General features: G+C 45.6%; 1 protein-coding gene across 3 annotated transcripts in view; it reads right to left on the bottom strand.

The window, feature by feature from the left end:
* The window catches only part of CORO1C (coronin 1C), a 1687220-nt gene that overhangs the window by 664098 nt on the left and 998496 nt on the right, over positions 1–24626 (bottom strand). For all 3 annotated transcript variants that reach the window (XM_044068401.1, XM_044068402.1, XM_044068403.1), the window contains exon 5: positions 20587–20768. In XM_044068401.1, coding sequence (XP_043924336.1) covers positions 20587–20768 — 182 coding nt within the window. The remainder of the gene's footprint in view (positions 1–20586; positions 20769–24626) is intronic.

Below are 24626 nucleotides of genomic sequence, written 5' to 3'. Positions count from 1 at the left end.
CGACACGGCTCTGAAATAGCAGATGGAGCCGACGGAGGAGTTGTCTTGTCGGTGTCAGCCGGCACCGACATACTTGGTTGGTCAAGTAAAGGAGTCAGCTCCGAAGGTGGAGCCAATGCCTTGAGAGACTTAGAGGATTTTGCTGGCTGAGTACTTTTAGCCGGAGAATCCTGAGGCTTCAATAATCCCCGAAGGATTAATTTGTTTTTGCGCTCCTGCAGGACCCCTTGGACTAAAAGCGTGACATATAGAACACGAGTCCTGCAGGTGAACAGCGCCCAAACAATATACACAACTAGTGTGCCCATCTGTCAGAGACATTTTCTGACAGCATGAGTCACACTTTTTGAAGCCAGATAACCTTGGTATCTTTAGACATTATAGTAACAACCACAACAACAATAAAAAGCTATACTAAAAAAAACAAATAAGACTTTTTTTTTTTTTTTTTTACAGTTAAGGAACAGAAAGGAAAGCCTCTAATTTAAATGGTTATCCTAAGGGGGGGGGGCTCTCTAATTTAAACGAGTTTAAGGGAACAGAAGGCCTGCGAGTTATGGAGTGATGGCCAACAAAGCTAAAATACACAAGAAAGCGATAAGGGATAAAGGAATAATATCTAGACAAAAAATTGACAAATACTTGACAAAATTTCAAGAATAAACAACAATATATTAATAGAAAAAAACTATACTAAGCCTGAGCCAGTAAGGAAGCAACCTCGCAGCTGAAGCGGCAAACGAGATCTGGGTAGCTGATGCTGGGCATGCTGGGATAAGGGATAGCCTCGAGCCAGTAAACAGCTCTCGAGCTATAGAAGATGGCCGAGTCGGAGCAGACAATCGGCTCTGAACCCAAACAGCAAGAACGAAGGCGAGATGGACAACTTAACATCATCTTTTCCCAATGAAACAAACAATTCATTCTGGAAACAGTTTCATATAAAGAGAATCCTTGAAAAGTCATGGCTGAAGCCACTGCAATCCAGGTTGTAGCTTGTTACAGATCCCTCACTATGCCCCAGGATTCCCACGCTTCATTTCTTAAGATACTGGAAAATATTAAGGTACAAGCCAATACCTTAATTATGGGCGATTTCACCTATCCCACCATCAACTGGGAAAACTACTCATGTATCAACTCATTCACTCAACGTTTTCTGGAATTCATAAATTCCAACGCCTTGTATCAGCTTGTCCAGACCCTCACCAGGGGCAGCAATATCCTGGATCTGGTCATTACCAATATGGGTAACTGGAGTTCCATGCCAGAGGTCAACTCCTTGCTGGTCAGATCCAACCACAAGCTAATCACCCTAGACATCCATATCCCACCCCCTCACCCCATTAAGGAAACCACCATTAAAACCTACTCCAGTGCCAACTTCATGCTTCTTAAGACAGCAGTGGCAAACTTCACGACACCCATGCAGACGGAAAATAGAGGTACGACTGCTGAATCTTACACAAATGCACTGTATAAGCACATACACGAGTGAATGGATTGTGCCATCCCCAACAGATCCAAGATGCTATCCTCAAAAAAAAAAAAAAAAAAAAAAAGGAAGCCAATCTGGTGGTCCCCTGCCATAAATAAACTCCACAACAGAAGGAAGAAGCTGCTGCAAAAAAGAGTAAAATCCCAAGATTGGAAAAACTCCCTTGTCAGCCTCAGCAGGAAGCTGAAATCCCTCATAAAATCCTCCAAAGCCAGTTATGAAAACAAAATCACCACTGATTCCAAAGACAACCACAAAGCATTCTACAGCTATGTCAAGAATCTCAATGGCAACACTCAGATCTGCTCTGAGCTACAGCACAATGGCACTAAATATACAGAACCAACCGATATTGCCACCATCCTGGCAGATAGGTTCAGTGCTAACTATCTCCCACTCACTCTCCAAAGGGCGCATCTTAATACCGGAAGAATGCAAAGCCCCTGTAATCATGGATGAACAAGTAAAGACTGCACTCTCCAAAGCCAAGAAAGTACAGTTTTGTACCTACCATAAATGTAGATGTTCGAGTGTTCACACGGCTGCAGTCATTACACTTGGTTATCCTGCTATCAGGCGGTCCCGTATTCGGCCAGAGTTCCAAAGTCTTTGTCCGGCGTCGGTTGCCGTCACTTCTTCCCTGACGTCAGTGCGCCAGGGGTATATAAGATGCATCCGACGCCATTTTCTTCAGTTTTTCTTGCCCCAGATGTCAGGTGCCCCCAAGTAGGTAGGCAATACAAATTGTTAGTAAAAAATATACATAGAAAATAAAAACAATCCCTTCAGTTACAAGCAAATACACCTCAAAGGTTGTATAGAATAGAAAGGTATAGATAAGTCTAGCTAGTTCAGAGGGGATGGAGGGAGGGTAACCTGGACTGCAGCAGTGTGAACACTCGAACATCTACATTTATGGTAGGTACAAAACTGTACTATGTTCATGTTACACTGCTGCAGTCATTACACTTGGGTAGAATCCTAAAGCTAAGGATGGGTGGCTGGTCTATAAAGAGTTAGGATTGGCTATGAGGCCCTGCAGAACTGCAGTGGCAAATCCTGCTCTGGATTTAGAGTAAAGAGGCAAGTGGTAATGCTTGGAAAAGGTGTGTACTGAACTCCATGTTGCAGCCTCCAAAATGTCCTTGGTAGGTACTCCTCTGAGAAAGGCTGTTGAAGTGGCTGTTGCCCTGGTGGAATGTGGCCTGATGTTATTAAGGACTGATTTTCCATGCTGTGTGTAGCAGTAACGAATACAGTGCCCTATCCATTTGGATATAGTCTGCTTTGAGATAGCCTTGCCCTGTGATCCTGCAGCATATGCTACAAACAGTTGCTCAGTTTTCCTGAAAGCTTCTGTTTTGTCCAAGTAGAAGCGTAGCTGCCTGTGTATGTCCAAAGAGTGCAGAAGTTTCTCCCCTTTATTCTGGGGGTTTGGATAAAAAGTTGGCAAATGGATGGTTTGGTTAAGAGCCACACTAGATACCACCTTTGGCATAAAGGTAGGGTTTGTCCTTAAGGAAACCCTGTCCTGATGAAAAATTATAAAAGGTTCCACTGCCATTAATGCCTGTAGCTCTGAGACTCTTCGTGCTGAAGTTACTGCCAGGAGCAGAGCTGTTTTGCATGATAAAAATTTTAGATCGGCTGTATTGGCTGGCTCAAAAGGTGGCAGGGTCAGTTTTTCCAAAATGAAATTGAGGTCCCAAGTTGGTGTTGGTGCTCTCCGGGGCAGTCTTATGTTTTTAGCCACTTTGAGGTACTGCTTTAGCAAGGGGTGAGAGAATAAAGGAGGATCCGTGTTGTAATATGCTGAAATGGCAGAGACGTGGATCTTAATTGATGAGAAAGATAGGCCTTTGTCCAGCATCTCAGTTAAGTATTGTAAAATCTGAAGAATGTTTGGGACAAGAGTGTCAAGGCTTTGAGCCTGGTTCCAGGCGCAGAATCTCTTCCATTTTTCTGAGTAAGCTTTTCCTGGTGCTAGGCCTCCTGGCCTCCAAAATGACATCCATAACAGCTTTAGAGAGAGGTGTTGCCTGTTTGACTAATGAATCTGCCATGCAGCCAGGTTTAGGGTTTTGAGCTGACCATGCAGGATCTGATTGTTTTGTTGAGTCAGAAGGTGTGGAATTTGAGGCAAAATCCATGGTGGGCCTTCTTTAAGATTGGGTACCAGTGCTGGTGTGGCCAGTCCGGAGCAATCGGGATCATCTGTGGTTTTCCTTGTCTGGCTTTTAGGAGTACCTTTGAGAGGAGAGGCAGTGGTGGGAAGGCATAATCTTTTAGGCTTTTCCAGCTGAAGGAGAGAGCATCCACTTTCACATTGAGAGGTTACTGTCAACTTGGGTCCCAAGGTCCCTGATTACTTCTTCCATACTTAATGGATTACCACCTATGTGGTAATTTGTGGGTACTTTGTTTTTCCCAAAGGGTATGACTATACATTTTTTGGCGTTCAGTTTAAGGCCATGGCTCTGGCACCAGTTATCCGTTTCTATGAGGCCTTTCTGAAGGATGCTTGTGTCCGCTGGAGTATCAATTATGGCGCCCAGTTTGCAGTCATCTGCGAACTTGGTCAGCCACAATCCTCCTATGTTTGCTTGCACCTCAGAAAAATAAATGCCGAACAAGAGAGGTCCAAGGACCGAGCCCTGTGGGACACCGCTTGTGACTGGCTTAGAGTCTGACATGGGTCCAGCAATTCTGACCTTGTGGGCTCTGTCCTTAAGCCAGTTTGCAACCCATCTTATGACATATGGGTTTACATTTAAGCTGGTGAGCTTGTCTATGATGCCCGAGTGGGGTATTGTGTCGAAGGCTTTTGCAAGATCAAGGTAGGCTGTGTGAACTGCCTTACCCTCATCAATGGCCTTAGTGACTGTTTCAAAAAAGTCAACCAGGTTCAAAAGGCAGGATCTGCCCTTGACAAAGCCGAATTGGGTAGGATCCAGTGTCTGTAGGTCCCCAATGCCTTTGTTTATGAGTTCCATAATGATCCTCTCCATAGCTTTGCAGACCAGGCTCGTCAAGCTTATGGGGCGGTAATTTCCAGGGTCCGTAGAAGCACCTCCTTTGTAGAGTGAGACCACTGTTGCTGTATGCCATTCTTTGGGTACGTATCCTGTAGTAAGGCTACGATTAAACAGCAGCCTTAAGTGTGGGTTTAGTTCCTCTTGGAGTTCATGTAGCATGCAACCCGGGACACCGTCTGGTCCCATTGATACTGTGTTTTTGGCTTTGGAGAGGGCGGCTCTCACCTGGGCATCTGAGATGTCAGGGAGGCTACACTCTGCTGGGATAGATATTTCTCCTTTTGGGGAGGAGGGGTGGGGGTGGAGAAATTTGCACTGAACCGGTCTGCCAGTATGTTGGCAATGTCTGTGGGTTCAGTGCATTTTTTGTCATTTTGGACTAACTCTGAGCATATCTGGGAGTTTCCACCCAGGTTTCTAACATAACTAAAGAAGGCCTTGTGATTGTCTTTAGTGTCTTTTGCGATTTTTCTCTCAAAGTTGGCCTTGGATGATTTTATGAGTGATCGTAGTTTTTTGCTAGTACTGATCAGAGATGCCTTCCCTTTTGGGGATTTTGCTCTGTCATGTAGTAGCTTCCTCCTCCTGTTGTAAAGCTTGTTAATGGCTGGGGTCCACCAGACAGGACACCTGCCTTTGGGGGAATGGGTCTTGGTTTTATTTGGGATTGCATGATCCATGCATTCTTGAAGGTGTCCGTAGAAAGTGTTTATAAAGGATTCAGCAATGTGGGCCGTGGTGTCCACTGGCCCAAGGGCCTTGAAGGATACCACTTCAGTCTTAAGAAGTGTGAAGTCAGCTTTTGAGAAATTCTTCACTGTGGTCTTTTGTGCTGGGGATGGGGGCGGGATGTGGATTTCCAGTGAGATTAATTTATGGTCTGATCTCACCAATGAGGGGTATACTTCCGGTGTGGAGCATTGTGTCCCCATGTTTGTGATGATCAGGTCTAGTATATTATCTCCTCTTGTGGGAGTGGTGACTAGTTGTTCCATCGCATTTGAGTTTATGAATTCTAGGAACCTTTGGTCTAGAGTGTTGGGGCTTGAGTAATGCTCCCAGTCTATGTTTGGGTAGTTGAAGTCTCCCAATATGATGGTATTTGGAGAGACATTCATACTCTCCAGTGTCTTCAGGAAGGCTGAGTGAGGTTCCTGAGTTTGAGAGGGTGGTCTGTAGCATGCTACAAAGTGTAGGGCAGTTTTGCCTATGGTTAGTTGCACATGGATGGTCTCCAATGCTTAGTGCGTTGCCACTAACCTGGAGGTGTGGGTATCTTTGATGAACATGGATACTCCCCCCCCCCCTCCTTTTGTGGTTCGGTCCAAGTTTTGGGGCCGAAAAGCATGATATGAGGTATAACCTGGCAGTGATGGGGTGCTCTCAGGAGCCTTGAACCAGGTTTCAGTCACTGCACAGACATCGATGTTCTCCATACTGAGGAGGGCTTCGAGAGCATGCATCTTGAGGTTTAGACTTCTGGCGTTGAGCAGCATTACCCTTAGTTTTTTTCCACTTGTGTTTTCTAGTGAGGTGGGTTTGTCTTTTGAGCCCTGCCTAAAAAAGGCACTATGGGGGTGGCAAGAGCCTTGGCCAATACCCGGAAGCCCAGGGGTGACAGGTGCAAGCCGTCCCTTGCGAAGCAGCGTGGCTTGTCAAGCATGTCATCCCAAGCTGACAGACATTGGATCCTCTTACACCAGTAATTGAGCCAATTGTTAAAGCTGATCATTTTGTCTTTGTACTGTGGCATAATTCTTGGTGAGGGTAAAATGCTGCTCAGGGTCAGGGTCATACCGGCCTGGGCTACATAATCAGAGAGCTCTTCTATGTCTCTTTTCATGTAGTCCAGGGAGGTACGTCTGAGGTCATTCACACCGGCAGGGACAATGACTGAGTCATATTTGTACTTGCTTTGGAGTGACCTGAGTGCTTGTGTTATGTGGTGGATTCTAGCGCCCGACAGGCAGCTTACTGTAACCTTTTCCTTGTTCAGTCTGGTGAGCGGGATGTCAGTGTGTCTGACTACGGAGTCACCTATTACAAGTGTATCAGGGCATGTTGTTTGGCCTCAAGGGCTGTGACTATTTGGCACAATGACTTTGTGAACTATGTGTTCCATGTGCTATGTTTTGAGGTAGTGGTTGCTTAAATGTCTGCTTTGGAGGCCTCTGTTGTTTTGGTAGATTTTTAATTAGAGCCTCCGAGTATGTTTTTGTGTGTTTACGTGTTTGGTTTGCAGTTGTGATAGGTCTATGTGAGACTGGGTTTGTGGTGTGTGTGGTTACCTTCTCCTCCTGACTGGTTTTGCCAGTACTGAGTCGAGAGAGCTCAGCCTCCAGTTTGGCTATATAGTTGCATCTCTCATATATATTTGTATTTGTTGGGCGGAGGAGAGGGTTGTCTGTGTACATGAGGCAGTTGTAACATTGCCTCAGGATTCCCAGATTCACCAGCTGAACTGGAGAGGACACCAGTAATCGACCCTTCGACATGCTAGAATAGTGTAGGGGATTGCTGTGTAACTGAGTCAGAAAGGACCTATAGGGAAATGGGTACTCAAGGGGATTGTAGGTGGATGTAGTGCTTTCTTTTTGTTTAAGAGTGCTTTACCTGAGTAAAAATGTTTTAGGAGCAAGTGCTGGGCTTTTCAGATAGAGAATAGACTGTTTAGATTGAAAGTAGAGCAGTTCTAAGGGAAAAACTGAAGAGCAGACTTTGCGGAGCCAGAAATAGTTTAAACTTGATTAACCGGTGCTGCCCGGTGCTCGCACAAAATCCTACAGCGTGCTTTATAGCAGGGGGTTAGAAAGAGCTAGGAAATGGCCCAAAACAGCCAATAAACTACAAGTTGCTGGGCTGGAACCACTCCTTTAGGGACAAATAGGCTGCTCAGTGCTCTCCACTCCCACTGGTGAACAAAGAAGCTTCCTCCTATCCAAATAAGGATATGGACAACACAGGAACTATGACACAGCCCAGAGATCAGCAAAATCTGAAGACTGGACTATTCTAGTTCAGTAAAGGCAGGAAAACAAGGATATATATTTTTTTTTTGTTTTTTTCACAAACAGATAAAAAATAGATACAGTAACAAACAGTAAATGCTTTAAATCGGCTAGCACACTTGAGTGTGTAGCCTACCAGTTAATTTAAGCAAAAAATTAGAAGTTATGTACCTACCATAACGTTCCATGTTAGTTGTCTTCTCTCGCCTTCTTTCTTGCTGGATGGGTTCGGAGCCGATCCTCGACTCCGACTCGGCACTTGCTTTAGCTTAGGAACTCCTTTTACCACCTCGAGGCACCCCTATATCCCATGATGCAAGGCGGAACTACCTCAGATCTCGTTTGGTAGCTAACCTACCCTGCTAAAGACTATCCTAACATAATTAGGAACACAAGTTCCTAATAGAAGTCCTCATATGAAGGCTCCGGAGGAAACAACCTAATAGGAACTGTTCAAGATCTGTCCAGGCCAGGGGGGAAGGAGGGAGGGACGCAAGAAAGAAGGCGAGAGAAGACAACTAACATGGAACGTTATGGTAGGTACATAACTTCTAAATGTTAAGTTGTCAATCTCGCCTTCATTCTTGCTGGATGGGACCGCGTCCCTAGCACCTGTATCCCGGGTGGCTCAATGGAACAGACTCTTGAGAACTGTGGAACCAAAACTGGCCCTATCTCTGGAGGCCAAGTCCAACTTGTAATGAGAGACAAAGGTATGGGGAGTAGCCCAAGTAGCTGCTGCACAAATGGTATCAATGGGTAGTCTATCCTGAAAAGCTGCAGAAGTGGATAGACTCCTGGTTGAGTGTGCTTTTGGCTTAGAAGATAGCTGTTTGCCTCTGAGAGAGTACACATAGGAAATAGTGGAAGTCAACCATCTGGATAAGATCACTTTAGATACTGGAAGACCTATCCTGTTTTCTGCATAGGAGACAAATAATTGGTCCGATTTTCTGAATTGTTTAGTTCTATGCAAATAGTACCTGAGCTGACGATGGACATCCAAAAAATGCAGTTTCTGTTCAGCTCTGTCGGAATAGTTTGGGAAAAAGACTGGTAGGTCTATAGATTGGTTAATGTAGTTTTGAGATACGACTTTGGGGAGAAAGGAAGGGTTAGTTCTTAATGATACCCTGTCCTTATGAAAAACCAAATGAGAACGAATGCAGAGAGCTTGAATCTCGGAAACCCTTCTTGCAGAAGTGACAGCCAGTAAAAATATAGTTTTCCAGGTCAATAACTTCAAAGAACATGAAGCAGACGGTTCGAAGGGAGGTAGTATCAAGGATGCTAACATTAAGTTTAGATCCCATTGCGGAGGAGGATGCTTTATAGGTGGTTTTAGGAGAAAAACTCCTCTCAGAAAGGCCTTGCATAACCTATGAGACATAATGTTATTGTCATGCAAGCCAACATGATACTTGGAAATAGCAGCCAGTTGTACTTTGACTGTAGATGACGAGGATCCTGAATGAAAAACCTCCGCCAGGAAATCTAAAACCGAATGTACAGGAGCAGTAAAGGGGTCAATATTTTGGAATTTGCCCAAATAGAAAAACGTCGCCACTTGCTAGCATAAACAGTCCTAGTGGGCGACTTCAAGGAAGACACTAAAATGTCTCTGACTGAGTCCGAAATCATCGGTAGCCTGGCTAGGGTAGGAAGTGGAGCAACCAAGCAGTGAGGTTGAGAGAATGAATGGCCCGGTGCTGCTGACCCGACTGGTGGATCAAGAGATCTGGAACTGGGTCCAGATGCCAGGGCTGTACCAGAAGGTGACGATGCAGAGGCGGAAACCAAATTTGTCGAGGCCAATAAGGGCAATGAGGATCAACTTGGCTCTCAAAGCGGTGGCTTTCTGAATGACTTGTGGAATCAAGGGAAAAGGAGGAAAAGCGTACAGAAGTCCCCGGGGCCAATCCTGGGTTAGAGAGTCTCTCAGGGGTTGGCCTGGAAGGGGAAAGAGAGTGAAGAAATCGGGGCACTTGTTTTGAGGAGTAGCAAAAAGATCGCAACAAGGAGTGCCCCACTTCAGAAAAATCTGATCCACTACAGATTGATTGAGAGACCACTCGTGAGGCATCAGAATGGATCTGCTCAGCCTGTCCACTAACAGGTTGGACCTGCCGGGGATGTGCGTTGCTATTAGAAACCGTTGAGAAGAGATCGCCCACTGCCAAAGTCTGAGAGCTTCTCGACATAACGGATAGGACCTGGTCCCGCCCTGTTTGTTGATGTACCAGACTACGGACATGTTGTCCGTTTGTACTGCAATAGTCCCCGTGGGAAGAAAGTCGTTGAGGGCTTGCAACGTTAAAAGCACTGCTCTCATCTCCAGGACATTTATGTGCAGATGGTATTCTATGGGTTGCCACGTCCCGTGGACCATCCTGCCCTGATAATGCCCCCCCACCCGATCAGAGAGGCATCCGTAGTGACTGTGGCAACTGGAGGAGGGGGAATAAAGGGTCGGCCCTGATGAAGAAGAGGGGAAGATATCCACCAATTCAGATGAGCTCGGCACGACTGTGTTACCAAGATTTTGTGCCTCATCGGGAGACTGTGGTACGACCACTGCGTGAATAACATCCACTGCAGAAGACGCATGTGGAAGCGGGCCAGTGGTAGAAGAACAATGGCCGCAGCCATAAGACCTAGAACCTTCAGTATAAATCTGGCTTTGATCTTGTTGCTTTGCAATAGAAGCGAGCGAATTTTGGATGTCCAGAATTCTTTGATCTGTTAGTCTGGCTAACATTTTGACGGTGTTTAATTCTGCGCCTATAAAGGTGATAGATTGGCAAGGCAGCAGAGAATATTTTTCGAAATTTACTGAAATTCCCAAACTCCTGCAAAGCTGTAGAGTGTAGTCTCTGGACTGAAGAAGCTGACACTTGATGGTGGCGGAGAGGAGCCAGTCGTCCAAATAGGGAAACACCTGGAATCCTTGACGTCTCAGATGAGCTGTGACCACTGCCATGCATTTGGTAAACACTCTGGGGGCTGAAGTGAGGCCAAAGGGCAGTGCCCTGAATTGGTAATGACTGGTCCCTAGCCGAAAGCGGAGAAACCTTCTGGAGCGTCTGTGAATCTTTATGTGATAGTACGCATCCTGAAGGTCTATAGAGCACATCCAGTTGTCCTTGCCCAGAAAGGGCAGAATGGACTGAAGCGTGACCATCCGGAATCTTGCTTTCTTGACAAATCTGTTTAGATTGCTCAGGTCTAATATTGGTCTCCAATCTCCCGTCCTTTTGGGGACCAAAATGAATCTCGAGTAGACGCCGGATCCTACCTGGTCTGCCGGCACAGTCTGGACGGCTCTTTTTTCTAGGAGCTTTGAAACCTCCTGTTCTGCCAAATCCCTTTGACCGGGTGAGATGTCTGGAAGGGATTGTTGAGGTACGGGATACCTTTCGAAGGGGATTTTGTAACCCTCGGATATGATAGACTGTACCCACATCTCTTGAGATAGGGATTGCCAGGCTACTGGGTACAGCGAAATCCTTCCCCCGACTGCCTCCAAGGGTGGACAGTCGGGCAACACCTCAGGGTGCTGAAAGGGCTTCTCAGGAAGAGAGTCCCTGTTGCCCTGGTTCTGAGGACCCCCTGCCTCTAGGGCGTCTATTATTGTTACCCCCTCTGCCTCTGGGGGTAAACTGACCACGTGTGTCCGGTGTAGCTCCTTGGGCTTTACGGAACCACATCTTCCCCCCCTTCTGACCCTTGGGGTATGGTCTAGAAGGAGTAGAAAACTGGACTCCAACGGCAGAAAGAGTTTTACCGTCCTGCTCACACCTGGTCAAGGTATCCTTCACCTGAGGTCCGAACAAAGCCGAACCATCAAAGGGGGTATTAGTGAAGGACACCTTAAAGGGGTCCGCAAAATTACAAAACCGCATCCAGGCTTGGCGTCTAAGAGCAACTCCTGTGCCTGCGGCCCTGCTCGCTCCATCGGCCGCATAGGATATGAGCCGCATGGAGGAGTTAGATATGGAATTCAGGATTGCTAGCTGCGAGGCAATCTTTTCCTGAGCCCCAGCAGCAGAAGGATCCTGGACTACTTCACCCAGTTCCTTGAGAACATCTCGTTGAAGCCTGGTGAAGTGACAAAGATAATTCAGCGAACGCATAGCAAAGGTAGCTGAAGAAAACATCCGCTTTCCATACCTGTCCTTGGTCCTAGAATCCTTGTTAGGAGGATGGACAGGTACTGAAGGATCCGCCAGTTCCTTCTTAGTGGCCGCCACCACCATAGCATCCACAGAGACACCCTTGGAAAGGAACTGTTTGTCCGAAGGGGCCGTGATGAATTTGGATGGTCTCCTGGGGACAGGTTCCACAGAATCTGGAGCCGCCCACGCCTTCCGAGCCACTACCTGCATCAGTGGGTCGAAAGGCGGAGACACCCAGGAGGTGGAGGGTCGGGATCCAAAAGCCTCCAGGTATACCGACTCATCCTCGGAGGGGTCAATAGAGGGCCAAATTCCCCCTCTGTTTGAGGAGCTCAAGGATGTCTGAAAAGGAGACATCCTCAGAGGGGGACCGTGGGGAACCCTCCGACTCATCTAAGTCGGTATCAGATGTAGTAGACTCAGGGGAGTCTGTGTGTTTCCTCTTACACGTCCTCTTCCGAGGGGGTTCCCCTGCAGGATCAGGAGAAACCTCGGAAGAGGAGGAAATTCCCAATGGGGAAACCTGGGGCGATGGATCCCTGGGCCTGAGAGCAAGAGGCTGGCAAGAGGCATCTGCAGGCACTGATGAGGGAGGAGCTAAAGGGATGGACCGTTGACCAGGCTTAGAGGCCAGGACACTCCTCATCACCTCAAAGGCTCCCCTCCCCGGGAGACCGGAATATCCCCGCTCCGAGGAAACAGGAATGCCCGGCTCCAGTGAGAGGGAAGGCTCCGAGGCCGATGTCGGCGCCGAGCTTACCAAAGCCGAAGCCCCGAGAGGGAGAGCGGGGTCGGACAATGATGCCACTAGCCCCCTCGGAGCCGACAGTGGAAACCTGACGACCGGATCCCTCCAAGGAAGGTCTCAAGGAGGAGATCGGAGCCGAGGATGACGGAGCCGAAGGATGTATCGGCTCCGGCACCGAAACAGTCGCTGTCCCGAGAAGCTCCGGCTCCGAACTGCGATGTGGAGTCGGAGGAGGAAGTTCAAGGGGTGAGGCTATAGCCGACGTCTGATGAGACGGGCTATGGAGCATTTGGGCCAGTGCCTGAGACTTCAACAGCCTGCTTACCACCCTCTCCAAGTCGTGGTCAGACAGCCTGGAAGATCTCGAAGATCGGCTCCGATGGCTCCGCTCTGACAAAAGAGGAGACCCGGGCCGAGTGGATACTCAGTAACGGGGACCGAGATCTCTTCCGGGACGGAGCCATCGGAGCCGAAGTCCAGATGGAGCCGAAGGTTTCTCGGCTCCGATGCTGGATAAAGTGTCGGCTCCAGCCGGAGCCGACAAGGCTACAGTAGATAAGGTATCGGAGCCAGCCGGCACCGAACCCACTACCTTCGAGGCAGATACATCGGTTCCAGCCGGAGCCACCGGAGGAGGCTTAGATACTGAAGCCTGAGCCTTCGGTGACTTAGAAGGTTTCCCAGACCCTGCCTTCGAGGGAGAACCTTCTGGCTTAAGTAAGCCACGGAGGATAAGTTTGTTCCTCCTTTCCTGCAGGACTCTCTGGCTAAAGGAGTGACACAAAGCACAGGAGTCCTGCAGGTGCAAAGGCCCCAGGCAATAAACACAAGAAGTGTGACCGTCTGTCAGAGACATTTTCTGACAGCACGAGTCACACTTCTTGAAGCGTGAGACCTTGCCTTCCCTAGACATATCCTAGGTGGAAGAAACACAGACAAACCCCAACAAACACACAAATTAATCCCGTACACACAACACACAGGAAGGGATTAACAACTGGGGTTTAAGGCCTAACTAAAAACTTTTACACTAAGGTTTAAAAAGAAGTTATAAAGTTTGAAAAATAAGGGAATAGGGTGGGCTGTAATCACTACAGGCTACACTATGACTAAAAAAGGGAAAATAAAAATACTAACTAAGCTTCTCTTTCTTTTACAAGAAATTCACTTACCTCTGCTGGTAAAGGAGACCTCTTTCGCTAAGCGGCAAACGAGATCTGAGGTAGTTCCGCCTTGCATCATGGGATATAGGGTTGCCTCGAGCTGGTAAAAGGAGTTCCTAAGCTAAAGCAAGTGCCGAGTCGGAGCCGAGGATCGGCTCCGAACCCATCCAGCAAGAATGAAGGCGAGATTGACAACTTAACATCAAACTTTTAAAGTGCAAAACAGTTTAGAAACAAACAGAAATACAGTGAATCAACTTGCAGAGCTAGTTTAGTAATAAAAATTAGCTTTTTAGTCAAGACACAGCAGTCGAAAATAGAAAGCAGGAATTGTGCTTGCAGATGAACTTGATAAGTTACAGCTGTGTTCCACAAGGTCATGGCTTGCCTGCGTAGGGGATAAGAATGAGTGCCCCCTTGCTTGTTTATGTACCACATTACTATGGTGTTGTCTGTCTAATAATAATTGTCCTGGATGCAGAAGGTCATTGAAAGCTGTTAGGGCATTTTGAACAGCCAACATCTTTTTTTGATTGATGTGAAGATGCATCTGGTCTGTGGTCCACTGGCCTTGAATGCATTTTCCTGCCATGTGTGCTCCCCAGGCGTAATCCGAAGCATCGGTTGTTAGAATCTGCCTGGCTGTGGGTAGGGTAAAAGGCTGGCCCTTGTTTAGGTGACATGTCTGTGCGCACCATCAAAACTCCTGTTGTAGGCAGGGAATCATTGGTATTACTGCTTCTAAACTGTGAATGTTGAGTCCAAACACTTTTTAGGTACCACTGTAACTTCCTCATATGCAGTCTGGCATATGGTATTAGTAGTATGCAGGATGTCATGAATCCCAGGGCCTGCAGAATTTTTCTTGCAGGGAGATGGGACTTTTTTGCCAGTAATTGAAAATATTGAGTTAGTTGAACTTGTTTGTCTGGCGTGAGATAAACCATCTGGGCCATTGTATTTAAGCTGGCATCCAGGAATATAATCTGTTGTGAGGGCACTAGTTTTGACTTCTTTTCATTTACTGTGTACCCTAGAGAAATGAGCAACCTTTTACAAACGACAGATGCTGTAGAAGGATGTCCTTTGTCTCTGCTTGAATGAGGCAGTCGTCCAGGTATGGATATATTTGAATTCCTTTTTGTCTACAAAATGCAATTACTGGTGCCAGGCACTTTGTAAAGACCCTGGGCACAGTAGATAAGCCAAAGGGCAATGCAGAGAATTGGTACTGCATTGTACCAGCTTTGAATCTGAGGTATCTTCTGCAATTTTGTCTGATACAGACATGCAGGTATGCCTCTTTGAGGTCCAGAGTAACAAGCCAAGCCTTCTTGCCCAGCATGGGTAGAAGCTGCTGTAATGTCAACATTTTGAATTTTGGAATATCCAGATAAGTATTTAGAATTGAAAGGTTTAGTATGGGCCTCCAGGCCTTGTCCTTTCTGGGGACCAGGAAGAGTCTTGAGTAAAATCCTTGTCCTTGTTCCTGTTGTGGTACTTTTTGAATAGCTCTCATGTCCATGAGGGCTGAAATTTGTTTTTGTGCCTCTGCCCATTGATTTTGTGGCAGGTCTGGCATTCCTTTTAGCCTTGGTAAAGTATGAAAGTGGAACCTGTAAACCTTGAGATACAATATTCAGAACCCATTTGTCTTGGGTGATTGTTTGCCAGTTTTGAGAAAAAAGTGCTAGTTTTCCCCCTAAAGGGGCTGCCAAAAGGGAAGTGCTTGGCGTACGAAGGGGGAAGTCATTGGGACTGTTTCCTGTAAGTTTGAGACTTGTCCTCACCTCCTTTTGGGGTTGAGGTGCCCCACTGTCGTTGTCTGTTAGAGCCTTGGGGTTGAGATCTGCCTCTTGGGCGTCTGTATCTGCCTCTCTGTGGCCTGTCTGACACTGGAAAGGACCAATTCTTTGTTGGCCAATTTCTGCTAAAGCGAGGTGGCTGTACCTGTAAGAAATCCTTGACTGTTTGCATAGATTTAGCTTTATCCTCCATTTTCTTTAACACCTCTTCTGCCTCAACACCAAACAAGGTATCATGCTGTAAAGGAGCATCCAATAATTTTGCCTTAACATTATCAGGTAAACTCTGTTCTTTTAACCAAGCATGTTTTCGAATCACAGAACCTGTAACTGCGGCTCTACAAGAGGCCTCTAAAGAATCAAAACCACATTGCAGAGTATGTTTTCCCACCTGTTCAACTGCATGCAATAAATCCTGCATGTCTTTACAGTCAGGAGCTTCTGTGCTTGCAAGCATTTTCTGTTTTAACTGAGCCATTAAATATTGTTGGTACTTAAGCATGTGAAACTGGCAATTTAAAGCCCTTATTGCTAAAGATGCAGAAGTGTAAACTTTCTTCCCCCATCTATCCAAAGCTCTCGAATCCCTGTCAAGAGGGTACTGGATTTTTTGCAATGGAAGACTTAACCCCCCTTTGGACCCTGGGAAATAGTTTCTGGATCAGCAGAAGGGTTTTTATAAAGAAACTTGTGAGAGTCAGGGACTCTAATACCTATCTGACTTAGCTGGTGCAGGGGGCAAAGAATCAGGAGATAAGCTGGATTCAGAGAACACATCATCCACAATATCTAGCACAGGCGGAATAGCCAGGGGCCTGTGCTGAGGCAATAAAAGGAAATCCCTGAGCCTTTTCTTGGATTCTGAATAATCCTGACTTTCCCAATGGAAATGCTCCCTCATGGTATGTAAAGTTTCCCCAAAAGAATAATCCTCAGGAGGAGAGGCTGAAGGGATAGATTCTTCAGCATCAGAGTCCTCATAGGGGGGTAGAGAGTATCCATCTCTGGTCTGAAGAGGAATCAGAGGAAATGGAAACCTGATCAGTGGAATCATAGTATCCTGCCTAGGCCTTTTCTCAGGTGGGGGAATGGGAACCCCCTGATTAGAGTAATGAGGTCTTCGGCCATTTTAAGCATCTGTTTCTTAGGAATGGAGGACTGGCCAGGAGAATGCTGTACTTGCTTCTTTGTCTTTAATGGTACTTTTGTCTTGGCTGTTGCTTTTAAGTTGTGAAGGTCTGAAAACACCCTCAGAAGCCGATGCCTGCTCAGCGGCTCCGGACCCATCTGAGGGATTCGTTTCTGTAGGCCCAATACCTTGAGTTTCCAGAGGCCTAGTTGTCTCCACGTGGGAGTCGGAGGCGGCCTGTGGCTCTGAGGTAGCGGGTGTCAGGGGCTGCGAAAGCGCCTCACTGAGAACCGGCGACTGGCCTAGAAGAGGTTTCGTCGTCTGTTTTGGACCTCGGATGCCTGTCTTTATCCTTGTCTTTGCGTTTTTTCAGAATTGCGGTCGTCGGTTGATCCGACGGCATAGTATAATTGAACCTTCAGCCAAAGTAGTGTAAAGCAAAATCAAAACGTCTTTTTATAGTGCGTTTGTTAAATCTAGCACAAAACTGACAACTAGTGATGTCGTGATCAGGGCCTAGGCATGGAATACAGTAAGAGTGGAAGTCTTTATGAGGTATTTGCTTCCCACAAGAAATACAATTATTAACTTTTTCTGACATCGGTCTGAGGCAAGAAAAAAAGTTTCCCCAATGGGGTACTTAGCTTTATTGAAGACTTCGGATCTGAAATTCGGCTTCGAAAATCTCAGGAGTCGGCCGACCGGCACTTGCGAACTGCTTCTACTTCGGGCACCGCGCAGCAAGAAAGACTGAAGAAAATGGCGTCGGATGCATCTTATATATCCCCTGGCACACTGACGTCAGGGAAGAAGTGACAGCAACCAACGCCAGACCAAGACTTTGGAACTCTGGCCGACTACGAGACCGCCTGACGGCAGGATAACCAAGTCTAATGACTGCAGCAGTGTAACACGATGAACATCACAGCATCCACGGGACCAGACAACATCCAAGGCTGCATACTGCATGAACTACAGAAGTAACTGGCATTCCACCTAGGCACGTAACCTAAGTACCATGTTCAGTCATAGGCTCACCTCAGGCTATGTGCCTACTGAATGGCACACAGCATCTGTTATCCCGCCCCACAAAGGGGGTGCCACCATGGACCCCGGAAACTACCGCCTGACGAGCCTGGTCTGCAAGGTCATGGAACGTATCATCTTGGAGCTTATAAACAAAGACATAGATAACCTCCAAACCCTGGACCCCACTCAGTTTGGGTTTGTAAAAGGTAGATCATGTCTAAACCTGATTGACTTCTTTGAAGCAGTCACTAGAGCCGTAGACGAGGGCAAGTTAGTGCACATAACCTATCTTGACCTCGACAAGGCTTTTGATACTATCTCCCACTCTGGAATTATAGATAAACGCACTAAACTGGGCATAAATTCCTATGTCACAAGATGGGCGGCCAACTGGCTCACTGACAGAACCCACACAGTAAAAGTAGCTGACTCCAAGTCCGACTTCAGACCAATGACAAGTGGAGTACCACAGGGTTCGGCCCTGGGTCCTCTCCTGTTCGGCATCTACTTCTCTGAAGTGCAGGCCAACACAGAAGGTCTTTGGCTAACAAAGTTTGTAGATGACTGCAAACTGGGAGCCATAATAGAATCACCTAATGATGTAGGCATTCTACAAAAGGGCCTCACAGAGACAGATGCTTGGTGTCAAATTCATGGCCTCAAGCTCAATGCCAAGACATGAATGGCCATCTCCTTTGGGAAAAACTCGGTACCCATGAACTACCACATAGGCGGTGGCTCATAAAAACTGAAAGTGTGATAAGAGACCTCGGGACACAGGTGGACAGTAGACTCTCCTTTGATAACCACATCGCCACAGTAGTCAAGAAATTCTTCTACGTGGCACACCTCATCACAAAAGGGTTCTCATCTAGAAAAAAGGAGGTCATTGTTCCTCTCTACTCATCCCTCATCAGACCCATTATAGAATACAATGCCCCATTTGGCATGTATCTCACAAGACACCTACAACAATTGGAAAGGCCACAGAAATACCTCACTAAGAGGATTAATGGCCTCAAACAGATGCCATATGCAGACTGTCTAAAAAAAAACTCCAGCTCTACTCCGTTGCATATCGCCTACTCAGAGGCTATCTCTGCCTAACATACAAAGCTATGTCAAATCCAGAGCTGTTGGACATACTACACTTAGAGAAATCCCAATCTCTCCGAACCACACGTTTCAGGGACCTAAACCTTGTCACCGCAATAAATAGAACATGCTGGAAGGATAGATTCCTGTCCCAGAGACTTCCCATACTCTGGAACAAACTAGCTATTCATGTCAAGCAAAGCTCCTCACTGGCCCTCTAAGAGAAATCTTGATGACTGGATGGGAAATAGAAAATTCACCCCGGTGATCACTTCTGCGGCACTGCTTGACAGGGGCACAGGAAAATAATTTTCTTGGGTGGTGAAAGCCAGGGAACCTTTTTTAGCTAGGCTTATATAGGCCCCAGGGCGGATAGCCTAGTACCTACCCTATGAACACTCAAATCAGAATTCTGTGGAAATGGCACAATATGTGCTTTCAGAATCATGTTGAGGTTCAAACTCCTGAATCTCTTAAAAAATGAACAACCCCCTTTTCTTTTACCAGAAACTGCCATACAGGAAGGGACAGAGCCTGTACATAACTATGAACTAACCCCAATAAATTACTCCACTCCAGATTAACTGAGGCAGAATAAGCTGTTTTTGTTTCTCTCTGACAGGAATTTCTGTAGAAACAGACCCACTTCTGCTAGCAAAAAAAAAACCCCTAAGGAAGGTCAGCTTTCTGGGTAGGGGGAGTGTCATTCTCTGCTTCTTCTCTCAGAACCAAGAGTCACTCTTCCTTGCCAACCAAGGGTACTTCATCAAGCCACAAAGGATGCATAAAACCCCCCATTCCATGGTGGCAGTAACGACTACACCAGTGGGACCAAACGAAAAACAAGGTGGGTCCAATGAAACCGCAGTCACCCATCTGTGGCTGAGGCACTTTAACTGCCTGCTGCTGTGGAAAAAGTTATTGACAGTTTTCTTCTTTTTATGCCTGGAATAAGGAAGGACAGATGAACTGGGGTTCCATGGTTAAGCTGAAAAAGATACCCCATTCCCAGGGAAGCCTGGCAGCAAGAATCAGTAAAACAGGCAAGTTGTATTTAAAAAAAGTCACTCTTCCTCCATTAAAGCACAGTAGAAAGCACTTAAACACTTGCCTCATCTCTCAAAAGTAAAACCCAGAAAAAACAGCTTAAAGTTAGTTTTAACAACTTTTTACCACTAATTACAAAAAAGTAACACTTCCATTTAAAACTGTTCAAAAGTCACGACAGTCATTAAAACCACTTTGTCCTAGCTTATACATTTAAGTTTTACAAAGTAAGTTTTGTCAAAGTCAAATGGAAGGTTTTTTTCCCTGAAGGGAACTTATCCACCCAGCAATGGAAAAACTTTTAGCCAACGTTGAGCCTTGAAAGCATGAAGAGGAGTGCTCTCTTTGGTGGTAAGAAAGCTCTGAAAGCCTTTGCTCTCGAGCTCAACTTTTAGTCAGCTCAGCTTGGGATGACTTAACATTTTGAGGGTGTGGAAGGTGCTCAGCTGTATATGCTTAGCAGGATATAACCCGTACAGCACAGGTTGCTGCAGCAATGATCCTTATGAAGAACATTTAGTATGCTCTTTCCTAAACACTGCTTCCAAGGATTTACAGAATTTTAAGAGTGAATGAATGACTAAACTAGGAAAGATGTTGCAATCTCTCTGCTACAAAAATGCAGAACTTTCGAGGATGCAATATATCCACCCAAACTGGGTGGAAAACACTTCTTTGAACAGTCCTCTTAGCAGCGTAATATATTATATATACAAAATAAGTTGGAAAACAAAATAAACAAGGAACCCTATATTTCAATACTGGTGCAAATCTCTCCAAGATATTTATTTTTTCACTGAATAATTACACCCATTTTTAACTGCAAGATTATGAAAAAAATGCATGACACTTACAGCAACAATTTCCTGCCTTCGTGGATCAATCACTCGTACTTTTTTGTCCTTGCAGGCTGTGCAGATGAGACTACCATTCCGGTTCCAGCTGACATTATAGATCATGTCAGGATGAATATCATCCAGTGTTATTAAAGGTTCCCCAGTCCCAACATTCCAAATTATTATTACATTATCGCAACCTAAACAGAAACAATGCAGATTTAGTTTTTCTAAGTATGCATTTTGAAAATGCTTTCAGAATAGTAGACATATTTACTCCTTATACAAAATCTCAGTGGCACTCTTAATAAGATATCTAAAAGCTTACAGTTCAAGTATGACAGGAGAGAGGGACTTCCTCTGCTCACACAGGATGCCAACAACAAATCTGAGTGCCCTCCTTTGGGTTCCAGTTCATCCCTTCGCTGCCTCAACACAAAATGTGTGTACCTCAAACTGCTGTTAACTCCAACTTATGGTTACAAAGTAGGCTTGCTTACTTTACTTTATTCACTCATTAAAATAACCTAGCTGGTGTGAGAGTCATAAATGACTGCTTTCAGACATGACACGAACCATTTCTAGGGTAGCAGTAGAGTTGCATGGAAAGCAAGCAAAACAAAGTGCAGGTAAAGCGACGTGACATAGAAATGATAAATTAACAAGATGTACAGAATGCCCCTAAGCATTCAATAATTTTAACAGACCAGTTTCCTCCAACACAAGCCATGATGCATGAAGGCTACAAACCATATCATCAGTTTAATAACCCACACAGTGGTATTAAAAAAAGGTATACCCAACCATTAATGCAGCACACACACAATGTTATCCAGACCATCTTTAGAAATATGTCTACTTCAGTCTAAACAGGGGGAAAGAAGCTCCCAATGGATGCTGATCACAGCGGGAATGCAAACTTATTCAAGACTAGCTTCACCATACATTTTTCAAGTACCATGGATATCTTTTGCTACCTGAATTGCAGTTTCCCACTCCCATTCACACAACGTGTAGAACAGAGTGTGTGTTGTAACTTTAAGAAGCATTTACAAGTGTAGGCAGGTACATGCATATAAATAGTGAGCATGTGCAGGTAGCAGTGGTACTGTGAAAGAACAGCCAGAGTTGTGAGCATGTATGTGTGGCAGTCAGTCTGTTTACAAGTTTATGTTACAAAGCCTCGATCCAGATATTTATATATATATATATATATATATATATATATATATATATATATATATATAAATATATATGTATATATATAGTACAGTTGTGTACACTTACCATAAATGTAGATGTTCGAGTGTATTCTCTGTTGCAGTCATTACATTTGGGTAATCTGCTGGCAGGTTGCCCTCAGTAGGCCTGAATAACAAAGTCTTGGGTCCTGCGTCAGTTGCTGTCCCCTCTTCCATGACGTCAGGTCGTCAGGGGTATAAAACATGCAGCCGACGCCATTTTAATCAGTTTTTTCTTGCCCCAGATGTCATGTGCCCTCCAAAGGGGGAGCAAAAAAAAATATATAGAACCATAAATATATAAATGCACTTTAGAACACATAAAATTTACCTTCGACTAAAAGCAAATACACCACAAAGGCTTTTTTGCATAGTGAAGGAAAGAAAAGGTACAGAAAGGGGGCTGGCGGGTGGGTAATCCGGACTGCAACAGTGAATACACTCGAACATCTACATTTATGGTAAGTGTACACAACTGTACTATGTTCTTCGTGTTTCACTGTTGCAGTCATTACATTTGGGTAGAATCCCAAAGCTATGGATGGGAGGATGGAACTAAACAGCATTAGGAGCAGCTATAAGGCACTGCAGGACTGCAGTGGCAAAGCCTGCCCTGGATTTAGAAAAGAGAAGTAAATTGTAATGCTTTGTGAACGTATGAACTGAGCTCCAAGTAGCAGCTTCTAGAATGGCTCTGGTAGGGTCCCCCTCTGAGAAAAACTGCTGAAGTAGAGGCAGCCCTGGTGGAATGGTATCTGATCCCCTTGGGCACAGGTTTACCATGGTGCAAGTAGCAGAAATGTATGCAATGGCTTATACATTTAGAAATAGTCTGCTCTGATATAGCCTTCCCCTCTGATCCTGCAGGAAATGCCACCAGTAGCTGCTCAGACTTTCTTAGAGATTTTGTCCTGTTTAAGGAGAATCTTCGTTGTCTGTGTACATCCAATGAATGCAGAATCTGCTCCCCCTTGTTCTGCGGATTTGGGAAAAAAGTTGGCAGATGAATGGTCTGGTTAAGAGCCACACTGGATACCACCTTAGGCATAAAAGAAGGATTGGTCCTGAGGGCCACCCCGTCCGGGTAAAATATAATAAAAGGCTCCACTGCCATGAGAGCCTGTAGTTCTGAAACCCTTCTAGCTGAAGTGACTGCCAAAAGAAAGGCTGTCTTCCAAGAAAGAAATTTTATATCCGCAGTAGCTGTTGGTTCAAAAGGAGGTAGGGTGAGTTTTCCAGCACAAAATTGAGGTCCCATGCAGGAGTTGGCGCTCTTCTGGGAGGCCTTAAACTTTTGGCCCCTCTGAGGTACTGTTTTAGTAGGGGATGAGAAAAGAGGGGAGGCTCTGTGTTGTAATGAGCCGAGATGGCAGAGGCATGTATTTTTATAGAAGAAAAAGATAAGCCCTTGTGAAGCATCTCGGTTAAGTATTGCAAAATCTGAGGAATATTGGGCTTTGCTGTGTCTATTCCTTGTGCCTGGCTCCAAGCACAGAATCTCTTCCATTTATCAGCATAAGATTCTCTAGTACTAGGCCTTCTGGCCTCCAAAATGACATCCATCACGGGTTTACTGAGAGATGTGGTTGGTGAAATTAGTTGATTAGCCATGCTGCAAGATTCAGAGTTTGTAGCTGTGTGTGCAATATTTGATAGTTCTGCTGAGACAATAGGTGAGGTGTTTTAGGCAAGTACCACGAAGGAAGGTGTGACATATTCCTTAGAAGCGGGTACCAGTGTTGGCGAGGCCAGTCCGGAGCAATTAGAATCATTTTTGTTTTTTTCTGTCTGACTTTTTGTAAGACCTTGGAGAGTAGAGGCAGAGGGGGAAAGGCATAAACTGTTAGGTTTTTCCAGCTGAAGGATACAGCACCCACTTTCCATGCTTTTTTGTGACGAGTTCTTGTGCAGAATTTGTCCAACTGATAGTTTTGTGGAGAGGCAAATAGATCTATGTCTGGGCTCCCCCATTTTTGTGTTAACATGCTGAAGATTTGTGGATCCAGTTTCCATTTGTGCGGGTCCGTAAGATTTCTGCTTAGATCATCTGCCAGAGTATTTTGCTTTCCTGGCAGGAACTGAGCTTGAAGATGTATTTGGTAAGTCAAGGCTGTGTTCCACAAGGCCATGGCTAGTCTGCAAAGGGGGTAGGAGTGGGTACCCACCCTGTTTATGCACCACATAACTGTGGTGTGGTCCGTCTTATCAGTAGCTGTCCTGAATGAAGGAAGTCCTTGAAGGCTGTCAGAGCATTCTGAACAGCTAGCATTTCTTTCTGGTTGATAAGTAGATGCATTTGGTTTGGGCTCCATTTGCCCTGAATGCATCTCCCTGCCAGATGGGCCTCCCAAGCATAGTCTGATGCGTCTGTAGTTAGGGTGGCAGGGGGTACAGTGAATGACAGTCCCTTGTTTGGGTGACATGCCTCTGCCCACCAAAGAAACTCCTGTTGTAAGCAGGGAATGAGAGGAATCATTGTTTCCAGGCTGTGACAATGTTGACTCCATAAGCTTTTTAGATACCATTGAAGTATCCTCATATGCAGTCTCGCATATGGAATTAGTAGAATGCAGGATGCCATGTACCCCAAAGCCTGCAGAATTTGTCTTGCAGATAGCTGTTTTTTTGTTGCCACTTGTTTGAAGTATGTTGACAATTGAATTTGTTTGTCTGGCGTGAGGTAAACCATCTGGGCAGTTGTATTCAAGCTTGCACCCAGGAATGTAATTATTTGAGAGGGTACCAGTTGTGATTTCTTTTCATTTATGGTGTACCCTAGGCATGCTTAGAAGCCTTTTTACAAATGCCAGATGTTGA

This window comes from Protopterus annectens, chromosome 4.part0 (assembly GCF_019279795.1).
Source record: "Protopterus annectens isolate FY-2018-M chromosome 4.part0, PAN1.0, whole genome shotgun sequence".
Lineage (NCBI taxonomy): Eukaryota > Metazoa > Chordata > Ceratodontiformes > Protopteridae > Protopterus > Protopterus annectens.
Note: the sequence above shows the minus strand (reverse complement) of the source record. Positions and strands in the feature narration are given on the sequence as shown.